This window comes from Carassius auratus, chromosome 36 (assembly GCF_003368295.1).
Source record: "Carassius auratus strain Wakin chromosome 36, ASM336829v1, whole genome shotgun sequence".
Taxonomy (NCBI): domain Eukaryota; kingdom Metazoa; phylum Chordata; class Actinopteri; order Cypriniformes; family Cyprinidae; genus Carassius; species Carassius auratus.
The window spans coordinates 11,385,869-11,400,830 of NC_039278.1; the positions used below are offsets into that span (position 1 = coordinate 11,385,869).

Below are 14,962 nucleotides of genomic sequence, written 5' to 3' on the forward strand. Positions count from 1 at the left end.
AGTCCGGTTTACTGTTTCTCTCTTGGCACATTATGAATTAAGTCTTTGTGGATATTTTGTGGTTAGCATGACTGCCATGGCAAAGTCATGCCAAGCCAATAGCACAGGAGATGCAAGCTGGAGGAGATGTTACAGAGCGGGTATGAGGGTCAGTTTTGAGGATATTTCTGTTTCCTTACATTTTAGAGCTAATGCATGCAAGCATGAATGTCATACTGTTTATAAGTAAATAAGTAAAGATAATAAGCCATGTTTCATGGATCTATAATGCATATGTTTAAAAACTTTGATTGAGCCTGTTGATTAACTCAAGTCTAAATCATATGTTATGATCAGTTATTCCTTTTCGAAATCATCTGCCTCTGAATATGACTTATATATATTGGCTGCAAAATCGCATGCTATTCTCTAAACTGTTTCCTAGAGGGCACTATATCTCAAACTATCTTCACTACTACATGAGTTCTGATCAAATAAGTTCATTATAATGGTTTCCAATGGATGGACTTTTATGTTCTGTCTAAATCTGAGTTAGTGAGCACTTCTCCTTTGCCGAGATGCTGATTACAGCATGATTATTGCACAGTGTGCCTTAGAATCACACATCTATAAACTGTCCTTAATTCCAGCAGATCATGCTCTACTCGATCACAAATAGCTTCAGTCTTCATTTACACACAGAGATCCTCACTCAAGATAATGTAAGAAAGCATGTTTCGCAGTGATTCAGGTCACCTCTGTTGCCTGACCTCTGTGTGTTGAAACACAAATCACATATCATTCTAAAGTTCAAAGAGGCTAACTCACGGCTGGAGGGCAATCAGCAGGAGTGCGGACAGGGGTGGCAGGAATTTAAAATGTTTCCTGATGCTGAGTTCACCTTCCTTTTGAGATCAGACCCTGTCTGGGCCTGAGGCTTTTTCTATAGACAGTCAGGCTATTTGCCGCTACAATACAGAAAACAATATGTTACAGGACTAAAGTGATCCAGTCATCTATGCATCCAAACAGTGCACAGAATGAAGAGGTACTGTGTCAGGAATTCTTATGCTGTTTAAAATGTATATAATCTGAATTTTCTTTCACAATCAATGCCAAAATGTCAAGCTAAACAGGTGCGTTTAGTTATTATATCAGCTAGCTAAGCAATTTACAGAATTAGACTGACATAAACTAAAAAAGAGCACTCGTGTATGAAAATATATATTCAAAGAATGTAAGCTGATATAGCTTATATGGCTGTACATGCTGTTAGGAGATACCAGTACCACTGTGTTGTGTTATTGTTAAAAAAAAAAAAAAAAACTTATATATATATATATACCTTATATTTATATATATATATATATATATATATATATATATATATATATATATATATATATATATATATATATATATAAAATAATAAAAAAAATTGTTTAAATGTTACATTTAAACTACATTAGAGCAAACCAGCTACACAAAGTAGCCAAAACATGCACAGTTCCCACTTATACCCATCCACACACTGTAAATAGAATTGGGGGCTCCCTCAAGACCTGCGGTTGAGATTCAGACCTGGAGCTGTCAGAACATGAAGCTGTTTGGCTTTGTGTCTTGTGTCCAGTCCAAAATCCAGCACCCATAGCGTGCCACAGATCCACTAACCAAAAACCTCTCAGGAGATGGAGGACCTGGCATTCCTCACGATGAGTGCCTGGAGACATGATGCACAAAAAATTGAATGGCAGACTGTTTAATACTGGCCACTGCTGTTAGACTTGATTCAGTCAGTCTGCATCTAGAGAGAATGTGTTGAATATGTATGGAACACGCATGTTGTGTCTCAGAGGTAAGAAGAGTCTGTAGAGTTGTATACAGCTCCCTTGTGCACTTTTGATTTCTGCTTACTGGGAAAAGCTTGATGTATGCAAAAGCAGATGTCCCTAACATGTTCCATAGCTGGGAGTGATCGAGACCAGCCACTCAATGTTGCTGGAAAATGGACTTGGTATGGAGAGAGGCAAGTCTTCTGTAATTGGACAGGGTTTGAGAGGGGGCTTCGGAGGGTGGAGGCAAAAAAAAAAAAAAAAAACCTTGTAGGGGAGAAGGGGTATTTGCATTCTTTGCCAAAGCCACTTCATATTGCTACAAGGACTCACAGTGAAAAAGTGAAGGCAGTGCCTCTGTTGATCAGGTAAGTGTGATGCTCAGCATGTTAGTGAAAAGTTTATTTATTTGTTTATTTATTCTGGTCTTATTTTGAATCTCTGCATCAAAGGGGACTTGTTGAATTTTTTCCTCTTTGTAATTGGTAACAAAGTGGAACAAGCTCACAGCTTGAATATAGATTGTGTTGCTATATTGTTGAGATTTGGTCTTGAATGTTTTCTTTGCAGGAATATGGTTAAACATTTGTTGTTCTTATGGTTGTTATTCCCTCTGTTTCAAACAGTTGTTACTGAATGTAACTGTATATATATGAATAAATTAAATGCCTGGGTTTCCTACCTGACAAATATGTACGCTGTATCAGTTAATTTTACTATAAATACTATAGCTTTATGCTTAAGTTTGATCATATAAGTAACTAATTTATTTTTTTCTGATCTACAATTTTTATTTTTTATCTAGACCTTTATGTGCTGCAATCAAACCTGACTATGGCCCTTCAGCCTGATCTGAGTTGCTAGTTTTAGATGGATTTGGGGCATTTGTCAGTTAAACAGTCTGGAAGGCCATCGATCTATCCATCCTCTTGAAAAATCTGCTTAAACAAAGATGGTTTGTCTTGGCTATTTTACTTGGTTTCCCAGCCTGGTGATGATATAATTGCTGGTTTAACTGGTCTTACAGTGACTAAAACTTTTAAAACCAGTCAGACTTTACGTGAAGAACAGCTATAGCAAGAAACATAGCTTAGGCTGTTTTTTTATTTTCAACAGGGCATCCAGTTTAACTAGTTGGGTGGGAAGCTAGCCCGAATTAAGCCAGAAAATATCAGTCCTTCTAAGGCTTGTTTTACAGCAGGGTTGCCAGTAATTAACAGTATTTAAAGTGTTCTTTCTTTCAGTCTGCAGCTGTCAAGTATTTTGCCAGTGACAATGTGGCTCATCACTTTCCTGCTGTTGGGGCTTCTAACGTTCTCTCTGGCTCAGGACAGAGATCCTTTCCAGTGGCTTTCTTCCCTGCACAGTCGTGGTTACGCCTCTCTGCAGGCCGACAACACTGGAGGAGAATGTCCTGAGGAGTGCGACTGTCCTCCAACCTTCCCAATTGCCATGTACTGTGAAAACCGCAACATGAAAAAAATGCCTTACATCCCATCCCGGATGAAGTATGTGTACCTGCAACACAATCAGATCATCTCTGTTCCAGATAACGCTTTTGGAAATGCCACCAACCTTGTGTGGGTTATGTTGCATGAGAATCATATTAACTCAGTGGGCAAGCAAGCGTTTGCTAAACTGGTGAACTTGGATCGCTTGTACCTGAACAACAACAACCTAACAGAGGTGCCGTCCAACCTGCCTCGCTCACTACGTGACCTTCGTCTCAATCACAATAAAATCACCAAGATGCCCCCTAACGCTTTTGAGGGCATGGAGAATCTGACCATACTTTTGCTTCATAACAACGGTCTCCAGGATATTGGTGGTGGCCTGAAAGGTCTGAAGTCATTAACTCTGCTGGATGTGAGCAGTAACCAGCTCAAGAAGGTTCCTAATGGTCTCCCTGAGATGCTCCACCAGCTCTACCTAGAGTCCAACTCCATCGAAGCAGTTCCAGAGAACTTCCTCAGCCAGTTCACAAATCTAGAGTATATGCGTATTTCTCACAATCATCTCACAAACAAAGGCATCCCTCAAAACACTTTTAACAACAGCGGTCTGGTGGAGCTGGATTTGGCCTTCAACAAGTTGGAGATCATCCCTGCTGTTAGTACTAATCTGCAACATCTTTATCTACAGGCCAATCAGATCAAAGGTACGGCGCTTCTACGTTATTATTTTTCTATGCCTTATTTGTTATAATTAGGTTTATTTTTCAGTAAAAAATAATCCTAGTCCACGAATGGAATAATAGACTTGTACACTGTACACGGTATTTTTTACTTTATAAAAAATATGTAAACCTAATTTTTATAATAATAAATGTAATAATGCTATTTAAAAATAGTAAAAAAAAAAAAAAAAAAACTTGTTATATAAATTAGTAATACAAAAGCAATATAAAGATAATGACAAAGTGTAAAACATCGGAATATAATTTTATATTATTAAGACTGAAATTAATATTAAATTGAATTAAGTTTAATTAGGTAATTCATTTTAATTAGGCTACTAATTGTCCTACCTTCCTAACTTTATTTGTTGTTGTTGTTTTGCATAGAGTGCATTGTTTACCATTTTGTGAGGTTTATAGTTGTAAATAATATAAAAACAAAATAATTGATATATAATATATTGATATATTCACTCATTATATTTCTTGGGTAAATGTATCTTGTTTAAGGATGCTAGATATTTTTAAAGCTAAATATATATATATATATATATATATATATATATATATATATATATATATATATATATATATATATATATATATATATATATATATATTAGGGGTGTAACGATACGCGTATTCGTATTGAACCGTTCGGTACGAGGCTTTCGGTTCGGTACGCGGTACGCATTATGTACCGAACGGTTCGTTGGTCTAATTAATTATATTTGCAAAATAAATAAAAAATTGTGAAATATAATGATATGCGTTCAACAAGGTAGCTCAATAACCCAAACGACGTAACAGGCAACGCCCCTGACACCCCCGAAGAAAAAAAAACACCATATGTTATATAGGCTACTCAGTCAGGCGCTCGCTCACTCAGTACGCGCTGAAGGCTCGTTGCAAAATGGCCAATGCGTTTAACAGACCAGAAATATAAGATCCTCCAATAACCAACAGGTCTGGTGTTTGGGTGCACTTTACCAATCGATCGGGGCATCCGAGCAAGCACGGAAATCAAAATGGACTAGTACTGTACTGTATCGGAATTTCCTGAGCAGTACGATACAATTAACAGGCCTGCACGTTATTAGATAGAACAACTGTTATAAATAGAACGTATGCACGGGCAGTTTTGAAAACTCCACCTACTTTGCTCTTGGCATAGTGCAGCCCAAATCGCGTTGTATCTGAAGGGCAACGCTGAGCCCAGGGTCCAGCGCCGCGCGTACTGAGTGAGCGAGCGCGCTCTGTAGTGGAAAACGCAGGTTTTAAGAATATGCTTAATGTAATTGAGCCCCGTTACAATATTCCTTCACGAGCTAATTTCAGCCAGACCGTAATTCCTGCTTTGTGCCAAAAAACAAAAGCCCTATAGAGAACCAATTGAGTAAAAACACACTCAATATAAAGAGTTATAGAGTTCCATATAAAAAGTTACATCTTTGTATTTGTTCATAACTACTACAACAATAATATAAAATTTTAAAAAATTTTTTATAAGGAGCTGTTTTTGTTTTATACAGTATGCTACTAAGAAAACACCATAGAAGATGGGTAAAGAATAGCTCCATCATTGTTCAATGTAAAAAAACATACTTTGTTAGTTTTAATAAATATATTTTTTTTCAAGGAAATGTATCTGCCAATTTTTTCTTTTTGCTGTATCTAAAACGTACCGAACCGTACCGAACCGAACCGAGACACCAGTGAATCGTATCGAACCGAACCGTGAATTTTGTGAACCGTTACACCCCTAATATATATATATATATATATATATATATATATATATATATATATATATATTAGAAAATAAGAATGATTTCTTACAGAGTAGTTTAGTGAAAAAGTCTTAACTATTCTCATCCAATGATTGTTCTCATGCCAGACATGTTGAATTTGCATATAAAACTTCTATAAAATTCTTCTGCTCGTTTCAGAGTTTACATTGGGCAGTTTCTGCAGTGTGGTGGATGTCATGAATTTCTCCCAGCTGAGAGTCTTGAGGCTGGAAGGAAATGAGATCAGTGCTAGAGACATGCCCTCTGAAGCTGCCCTGTGTCTTCGTCTGGCTACTGATATTGCAGTGTAATGGCAGTTACCAATCAGCAGGGGGCTCTTTTGTTTATTAAGTTACAGTGCCTTATGATTTTGTATGAGAGGAATCTAGTTTCCTGTGGACTTTAGAAAGAAATACAAATACTGAAATGGGGAAAAAAGGAAATTTGAGAGATTTAGATAGGAAATGTAGATCCTCTGTTAAGGTCTGAGAAGCTAGTTTATGATTATTATTATTATATATATTTTTTCAAAAGCCTCATAGCCATTCTAATATGCTTTTCTGTGCTTTGTTTGTGTGCTTGTCTGTTGGTTAGATGACTAGCGCTAAAATCAGCATTGCAATTTGCTGTTTGTTTGGTGGACATTTCATTCACTTTAGGTTTGTGGAAGTCTATGTCTCTTCAGGAAAAAAGTTTGAACAATGCTGTATTTATTCTACATGTGAAGAACTGAGAACAGAAAGATCTTACTTGACTACATTTAAGTCATTTTATAATGTTATCTGATATGATTTCATCATGAAAAACTTAATTTTACTCTTAATACATAATCTTCCATTCACATCTGGGGGAGAAAAACTTTGAATGGTTGTGTTTTAAGAGCAATGTATTGCAAGTGATCTAAAAATGACTTCGGTCCTGGTGTTTAAACATACCTGTAGACCTTGTGGCTCTTTTTGTCCGTGTGTTATGTATTAAATGCTTAATACATATATAAACAAATCATATTTATCTAGTTCTCTGTGACAACATTCATATATTTCTCTAAATTGGCTCTGGTTCATGCCTACACAGAAAAAAACATTTCTATAGAAATCACAGTTTCACACAAACACAGTAAGTTACTAATATAATTTGTTACTGATATCATAGATTACAATGTAATGTCTCAAGTTACCCATTTATAAGCAATATAGAGTACATTATTGTTTACAATACAACCGGAACACATTCTAAACTTGAGGTGCGGGATTTAAGTCAACACTCAAGTTTTGACAGATATGCTTCTTAATCATTACTTAATATCAATTTATTGCTATTCAGTTGTAATTATATATTGGCACGTCTAAATTGATAGAGTATTGATACACACAGAACATTTAGACGGATTGAGGACTGAATCAAGGAAGTAACCTTCAGAGAAAACGAACAGTTGTGAGAAATGTGGCTTTTGGGCTTTATGCCATGAATCAGTTACGTATTAAAGCAATTCAATTTGCAAGTCATGTGTTATTAGCCTCCAAGTCTTATTTTCACAGTATACCCAGATTTTAGAAAATGTTTTGACCTTAATGATAGCGGGTTTTGTTTGATAGTTTGTTTTGTGAAAGCATCTTTTTTTGAGAGTCATCGTGTATTTGTGACAATAGGACTATGACATCATATTGTGACTTCAGTAAGTGTGTAACAGTGTAAGAGGTTTTCATCCCGCAACAGTTTGGATGTGGTGAATGCAGGTGACTCAATGTTATCACTGTCTTCATTTGGAATATTTCTACTTTCTCAAAACTCAGGACACAAACATTCTGAATGTAGAGATTAAAGACTAATTTAGATTAAAGTTTGTTTGTTCGCTTATTTTACCAGCATCACCAGGACCTTCTGCATTGTAAACTTGTCAGCAAGGTGCTGTTTCACTCTGACAACCAATGACTTGTTAGAGATATAGTAAACTCAAAGAAATAACCTGAGACGTTCCTTGCATGGCTCCCTGAACAAAATAAAACATCCTTATGACCTCTTTTTGACTCAAACATACGTATCATTTATTTGAACCCTTTCCTCTAAAACAAACACAGCCTTTTAGGGGCTGTTTGTTTCCTTAACCTGTAATTACCTGATAAGCACTTTAATGACAGTCAAAACTATTTTGGGCAATAACATCAGACTGCGGCACATGATCTCACAACTGGTGCCCGTGTATCAGAAAACCATACTATAATTTAGCGCTTAACACAATGACAGTGATTTATAAGGCTTAAATGGAGGTGGTGAGATGTTTAAACCTGTAGAAAAGGGTGGGTGAGGGTGTTGAGTTAATAAGTTGACTGATTATTTTAGGGTTTTGCTCTTTCGTCAGGCTTGATACAAAGATCTTATGTTTGCTCTCCAGCACTCAGTGTCCAGTCATTGAGAGGCTGTGGAATGTCAATAATGGTTTGGAATCTGCACTTTAACATGCTCTGGGAGATAAAACAAAACAAAACACGGGAAGTGGACTCATTTAATTCCCAGAATCTTTTCTTTAGTCTTGATAAATTTTCTTGTATAACATTTGAGGACTGCCACACAATAGAAAGACAATAAAACATTCCCATGGTTTTACTATTGTATTTTTCTATCATTCTGAGAAAAAAAAAAACATTTAGCTAAGAGGACTGTCAGAGGCACAACATTTTATAATAATAAAGCCAGTTTTGTTCCACTGGTGCCTTTCTAACATTCCTTAAATAGCTCTGCCTCAGCTAAATGTTTACTGATAAAATGTCATGGAAGTGATCTCGCTGAATAAATATGAATAAGTCTGTATCTGAAACTCATTTTTAAATCATGAACAAGTTACTTTTATGCTGTCATGATGACACATGACATCACATGACTGTGAAGCCCCCCCTTGAGAGAAAAAGTGTAGTTTATCAGTGGTCTTTGTTTGCAATGACTAGTAGTTTATTATTATAACCGATACCTATAAATTAGCCCAGTTCTTTCTATTGTTAAAAAAGCTACACACACTGTGTAATATTCTAGATATACCATATATTTATTCTTGTGCTGTCAAAAAATTAATAGTGATTAATCGCATACAAAATAAATACAGTGTTCTGTATATATTTATTATGTATATGTGGATTAAATCCGATTAATCGTTTGACAGCACTAATTTAGCCACAAAAACATCCTATTATATTCTACAATGAATCGAGCTAAAATAAAAATATTGATTTTGAAATTCATGATACTTCCAACATAGTAAATGTGAATGCAAACCGAGATTATAATTAGTGTCTGTAATGTGTATGAACACGCCAAATGTGATGTTTTGTCATGTTGGAATGGGGTTGGGGAGGGGTGTATGTGAACTATATAAGCCTTCCGTGTAGAGTTTTTCCTCAAGTTCCCTCTGTCAGGTCAGGTGTATCCATCATTTCACCTGTCGCTCTTGAGACTGTGCTGAAGAATGAGGAAATGCAGCTTGAACAACATTACGGCAGTACTATTCAAAAACTCTGTTGCAGCTGAGCAGGTAGTAAACAGTTATGTTCACGTCAGTTTTTATTTCTTGGCATATTTGGATTTGAATAATTAACTTTCTTTTTTTTTTTTTGCAGGATAACAATGAATCTAACAAGCCAGATCCTCATGTTGGGCAGGAAGAAGAGAACACTGAAAGGGGAAACTGGAGCAGCAAAAGAGAGTACATGCTGTCTATGATCGGCTATGCTGTTGGTCTTGGAAATGTGTGGAGATTTCCCTACTTGGCTTACAAACATGGGGGAGGTACAGTAAGATTACTTTTAATATTATTTCTCACAATAACTTATGTTAAATGAATGTCTTATTCATACTTTTGTATATGCATTTAATAGAGGAGCAAGAATGTTAAAGTAGGCAAGAAAATTGACAATATATTTAACTTTTCCTTAATAACTCAATTATATGGACACAAAATCATTTCTAAAGAAAGTTTCTCTTTGAAAGTTACACTTCACTTGAATACTGCATCTTTTTAACGATTTCAGGGGCCTTCCTCATCCCCTACACTATCATGCTGGCTGTTGCTGGCCTTCCTTTGTTCTTCATGGAGAGCTCTTTTGGACAGTTCTGCAGCCAAGGCCCCATCAATGTGTGGAAAGCAGTGCCTATACTGCAAGGTAACACTGAACATATATTTAACCTTAACACTGGTCAATCTAAAGGTAACAGAGGAAATTCTTATAAATACACCAATATGGTAAATGCCTGAAGGCTAATTCATAAATGTTTTAAACCAACCTTGAGACGTGTTAAGGACAAATAGTCCTCGGACACAGTTAACATGCAGACTGCATACTGAGATTTGCCCTCAGGACTATTACATTAATTTTTAAGGGGGTTTGTGGGTACTAAAAACCTCACATGTGCAAATCAAGTTCACACTTATTTAAACAAAAGTTTGGCTTTTACACTTTAAGCGTATCTTTTTTATGTGAATATATATATATATATTTTTTTTTTCGTAGGTGTTGGAATCACAATGATGCTGGTTAGCACTTTTGTGGCAATCTACTATAATGTGATCATTGCATATAGTATTTACTACCTGTTTGCATCTTTTCAATATCCTCTCCCTTGGAGTGTCAAGGACTGCAGCTCAACAGGTTTGTTATGTAGACAGTTTCTCTTTTAAGGAGAACCATTTCTGTGTCACACATTACCATGAAGTAATTAATTTTTTAGATAAACTGGCTTGGGGAAATTTTCCTTTCACACTTAACCCTGTAATAATAATAATAATAATAATAATAATAATAATAATAATAATAATAATAATAATAATAATAATAATCTCCTCGCAGCTCTGTGCTTAAAATGAAAAGAGTTTAAGCTATAGTTCTTTATAGATCAAACTATTGTTTTATATGTTTAAAATTACTTCTTTATCAAGATACAGAATAATACAGCACTGAATCATTGTTTCCACCTTATGTTGTGTTTCAATAGCTAACAACATTACTGCTGCATCACTGAATGAGACCTCTGAGAATCAAACCTGCCAGAATGAATTTGCAGCAGGCCAGAGCCCCAGCGAGAAATACTGGGAGTAGGTTGACATTTGTTTTTGTAGAGTACCTGCTTATCTTTCTTTCATTCTTATTTTAATTAACAAAATGTATTCTACAATTTGGATTCTTCATGATTAAATGAATGTTTTGGTCTGTGTCAGGTTTTGGGGTGGTTGGCACAGCATTAAGAATTTGTAGAGTGTAGTTTCTTTCCTGTTCTGAAAGTATTTCCTGTTGAAACAGGAAGCTTGGGGAGGATGCGGGGTTTGTCTCACCTTTTGATGTTTACAAGGCTTTAGTTGTAAGATGGAAGCAGCAAAAAAATAAAAAAATAAAGTATTACATTTCCACAAAAATAACTAAGTGTGCACCAAATCAGCATATTATAATGTCAATGATCATGTTTTTTTTTTGTTTTTTTTTAGGTCGGTTTATGTTATTTCTTTTTCTTTTTGTTCTGTTTATTCATTTATTGTATTTGACATTTTGTGACTGCATTATTTGTCCTCAGTGAGGTGGCTCTTCAGCGTACTAGCAGTATGAATGAAACGGGGCCGGTGGTTTGGCATCTGGCCCTTTGCCTGTTGCTCGCCTGGATACTAGTCGGAGCAGCTCTCTTCAAAGGCATAAAGTCCTCTGGGAAGGTTAGTGTTTCACCAGTAAAATAAAATTGTATCGATGCAATAAATCGTATTGGGACAGCAAGAGAACAAAGCATTCTGGATTTAGTTTAACATAATAAGAGCTATGTTTCAGGTGGTGTATTTCACAGCTACTTTCCCATACGTCGTTCTCTTTATTCTACTGATTCGTGGTGCGACTCTGGAGGGAGCAAAAGATGGCATTGAATTCTATATCGGTTCAAAGTCCAACCTCACTAAACTGGCCGATGCTGAGGTCCGTAAAGATCTAAATACAACAGCCTGACCTTACCGTTTATAATCACAGGAATACACACTAACATCAGAGATCTAATGCAGCCTGTTTTTACCGTAGGTTTGGAAGGATGCAGCTACTCAGATCTTCTTTTCTCTCTCTGTTGCCTGGGGTGGTTTGATGGCTCTGTCCTCGTACAATAAGTTTTACAACAACTCCTACCAAGACTCCATCATAGTGTGTGTTACAAACTGTGGCACCAGCGTCTTCGCCGGCTTTGCCATCTTTTCTATTCTTGGACACATGGCGCATGTCTATCAGAGACCGGTGTCAGAAGTTGCAGATGCTGGTAAGATCTGAAATGTAAACGTAGTGTTGTTTTTCATTTTTTCAGTAATCAAAAGAGTGTATTGCAGAACATTTAAGAGTTCTTTTCAAACAAAGGGAGTATAATAAAAGGTGTAGTTTGCCATTGAATAAATAGTTTTAAACAAAAATAAATCCTCTGGTTGTTTCAAACTTACTTTTTCTAATATTTCATATAAAATACTGTAGCAGCATACAGGTTTAGAATAACATGAGAAAGAGTACAAAATTATCATCGTCTTTTGGAGAATTACTCAAATGAGTCATTATAGAAATAGTTTAATAATAAAAAAAATACAATTCATTATGTACTCATTCTTATGTTGTTTCAAACTTACTTTTTCTAATATTTCATATAAAATACTGTAGCAGCATACAGGTTTAGAATAACATGAGAAAGAGTACAAAATTATCATCGTCTTTTGGAGAATTACTCAAATGAGTCATTATAGAAATAGTTTAATAATAAAAAAAAATACAATTCATTATGTACTCATTCTTATGTTGTTTCAAACTTACTTTTTTAGGTTGTATTACAGAAAAAAAAACAATAATAAAAATATAGGATACAGGTTTGGAATAACATGAGAATGAGTCAAATTCAATTACCTTATTAAGTGTTTTTTTTTTTTTTAGGTTTTGCATTGGCCTTCATCGCGTACCCTGATGCTCTTTCTAAGCTGCCCATTTCACCCCTCTGGTCAATCCTGTTCTTCGTTATGCTTATTACCCTTGGCTTGGACTCCCAGTTTGCAGGAATAGGTAAAGAAAAACAGATTTAGATATAATAAAAAGAAAGAAAGAAAAAAAAAAAAGTACTCAAATATTTGACAAGAGTCATGATTTATCTACAGAGGTTATCGCCACCTGCTTCCAGGATGCCTATCCCAAAGTTTTAAAGTCCAGACGAGGAATTGTTACAACAGCAGTCTGCATTGTTCTCTTTTTGCTCGGCTTGCCATGTGTCACTGGGGTAGGCAAACCATTATGAATATAGATTAATGTTTATACGACCAACCTTTAAAGAATTACAATTATAAAATTGCATTACATGAAAGGATAATAAGGGACTTCTTCACAGTGTGATCCCAGTTGTATGTTTAAACGTGTTTTGTTTTGATAGGCAGGAATATATTGGGTGAATTTAATTGACACTTTTTGTGCTGGATGGATTCTCCTGGTCGCTGGATTACTGGAGGTCTTAGGTCTATCCATCCTGTATGGTGAGTATGTAATTTCTGTGATTTTTATATTTGCTGTCTCCCATCACTGGTCGATTCTTTTCTAATTTCTACTTACATTTCCAGGTGGAAATCGATTTATCAAAGACATTGAGATGATGATTGGGACTAAGAGCGCCCTCTTCTGGTTATGGTGGAGAGCTTGTTGGTTTTTCATCACTCCAGTGGTTCTTTCTGTACGTACACTAAATATAAATAATATCTATCTATCTATCTAATAATGATGTCATATTTGAAATGATTTATTTATTTTTGCAGATTATTCTTGTATGGTCTTTGTATACTTTCACTTCCCCCACATATGGCTCAGTTGCATATCCAGATTGGGGAATTTCTTTGGGCTGGTGTATAAGTGCATTTTGCCTGATCTGGATCCCTATTGTTGCAGTCTGGAAAGTATACAAAGCAAGTGGAGGCCCCTGGCAGGTAAAGCAGGGTTTTCATGTTTTTATCTGAGAAAATTAATAATAATTATAATAATAACAAATAAATAAAGGATTTTAAAGATTTTTTTAAAGACTATACAGTATATGAATGTGTAGCATGCCAGTGGTGCATTGTGTTCTTCAGTCATGCACTGTTTGATTCTGATTGCTTGGCTTTTGTCATTCAGCGTATCAAAGCTGCCTGTTCACCCACAGAGGATTGGGGGCCTTACCTGGAGTGCCACAGAGGGGAGCGTTATGGTGCGAGAGGAGCAACTGATGCAAATATATTTGTAATCTCAAATAATTTCACAACTAGATTATAAAAAAAAAAAAAATATGGTCAAGCATAGTGTTTAATGTATTTATGTGTATAGGCATATGTAGCACTACATTAAATATTAAAATTTTAATGTATATAGTTGTAATCCTTTATTGTATATAGTTGTAATCCTAAAGGTTTGATTGCATATGTATTTTTGTTAGCGTTGAATTGTATTCTATTTGACTTTTTCTTACCTTTTAATGTTTACATTTATCTTTTTGTGTGCTCTTATTGGAAAATGTGATGAAATCAAAATGAAAAATGTAAAGTTAATGAAAATAAATATTCAGATAAAAATATATAAAATATCAAATCAGTATGAATATAATTAGCAGACAAACCCCTGAACAGTCTTGCATGTTATGTTATAAATATTTCTGTTACAAAAAGAGGGTGTTACGTGGAAGGGTTGGGACAAACTCAGATGCAGACAGGATGTACCAAACACAGGGTTTATTAATACAAAAAGGGGAAAACAAAACCCACGAGGGGGAAAACACTGACTAGGGTAGAAACAAAACAACTGAACAGGACTGAGTTGACAAGATAAACAATGACTCAAAACAAGAGAACACTAACTACAAATAAACACTCATGGTTATACAAAGACTTCTTAAAGGGGTTACAAGGATACAATACCTCACGAGGCTGACAAGTAGAAACACATATGAGAAACAATGAACCCACAAAAGACAGAGCACACTAGGGGATCTAAATAAAGGAACTAATTAAGACACAACAGGTGGCACAGATAAGGCAATCACGACAAGACTAGGATAACAAGGGGGCGGGGCAAGGGAACGAGACAACACAAGCAAGTTTGTTTTAACTCAGAAGGAGTGTCAGCCACATTAAACAAGTTAACAGCTTAAGTCATTTGTGGATTAATGCGTATTGGAGACGCGAACCG

General features: G+C 35.6%; 2 protein-coding genes across 2 annotated transcripts; both read left to right on the top strand.

Moving 5' to 3' along the window:
* Window positions 1-2,098: 2,098 nt before the first annotated feature.
* LOC113055244 (fibromodulin-like) lies at window positions 2,099-8,809 on the top strand. The gene is made up of 3 exons (XM_026221369.1): window positions 2,099-2,179; window positions 3,056-3,969; window positions 5,937-8,809. Exons 2-3 carry the CDS (start codon window positions 3,087-3,089, stop codon window positions 6,086-6,088), a joined length of 1,035 nt encoding a protein of 344 aa, XP_026077154.1. The 5' UTR covers window positions 2,099-2,179; window positions 3,056-3,086; the 3' UTR covers window positions 6,089-8,809.
* Window positions 8,810-9,124: 315 nt separating this feature from the next.
* Window positions 9,125-14,829, top strand: LOC113055243 (sodium- and chloride-dependent neutral and basic amino acid transporter B(0+)). The gene is made up of 14 exons (XM_026221367.1): window positions 9,125-9,300; window positions 9,386-9,554; window positions 9,797-9,928; window positions 10,277-10,414; window positions 10,758-10,857; window positions 11,331-11,463; window positions 11,576-11,716; window positions 11,816-12,044; window positions 12,698-12,823; window positions 12,916-13,034; window positions 13,185-13,284; window positions 13,369-13,478; window positions 13,561-13,728; window positions 13,916-14,829. Exons 1-14 carry the CDS (start codon window positions 9,235-9,237, stop codon window positions 14,051-14,053), a joined length of 1,869 nt encoding a protein of 622 aa, XP_026077152.1. The 5' UTR covers window positions 9,125-9,234; the 3' UTR covers window positions 14,054-14,829.
* The last annotated feature ends 133 nt before the right edge of the window (window positions 14,830-14,962 follow it).

What these genes read in the sequence shown, in the direction of transcription:
- LOC113055244 (XM_026221369.1), top strand. Translation starts at nt 3,087, where the DNA reads ATGTGGCTCATCACTTTCCTGCTGTTGGGGCTTCTAACGTTCTCTCTG. An exon ending in ACAGGCCAATCAGATCAAAG is followed by an intron (nt 3,970 to 5,936) that starts GTACGGCGCTTC and finishes TGCTCGTTTCAG; the next exon opens with AGTTTACATTGGGCAGTTTC.
- LOC113055243 (XM_026221367.1), top strand. Translation starts at nt 9,235, where the DNA reads ATGAGGAAATGCAGCTTGAACAACATTACGGCAGTACTATTCAAAAAC. An exon ending in CAAGGACTGCAGCTCAACAG is followed by an intron (nt 10,415 to 10,757) that starts GTTTGTTATGTA and finishes GTGTTTCAATAG; the next exon opens with CTAACAACATTACTGCTGCA. An exon ending in CTCCCAGTTTGCAGGAATAG is followed by an intron (nt 12,824 to 12,915) that starts GTAAAGAAAAAC and finishes ATTTATCTACAG; the next exon opens with AGGTTATCGCCACCTGCTTC.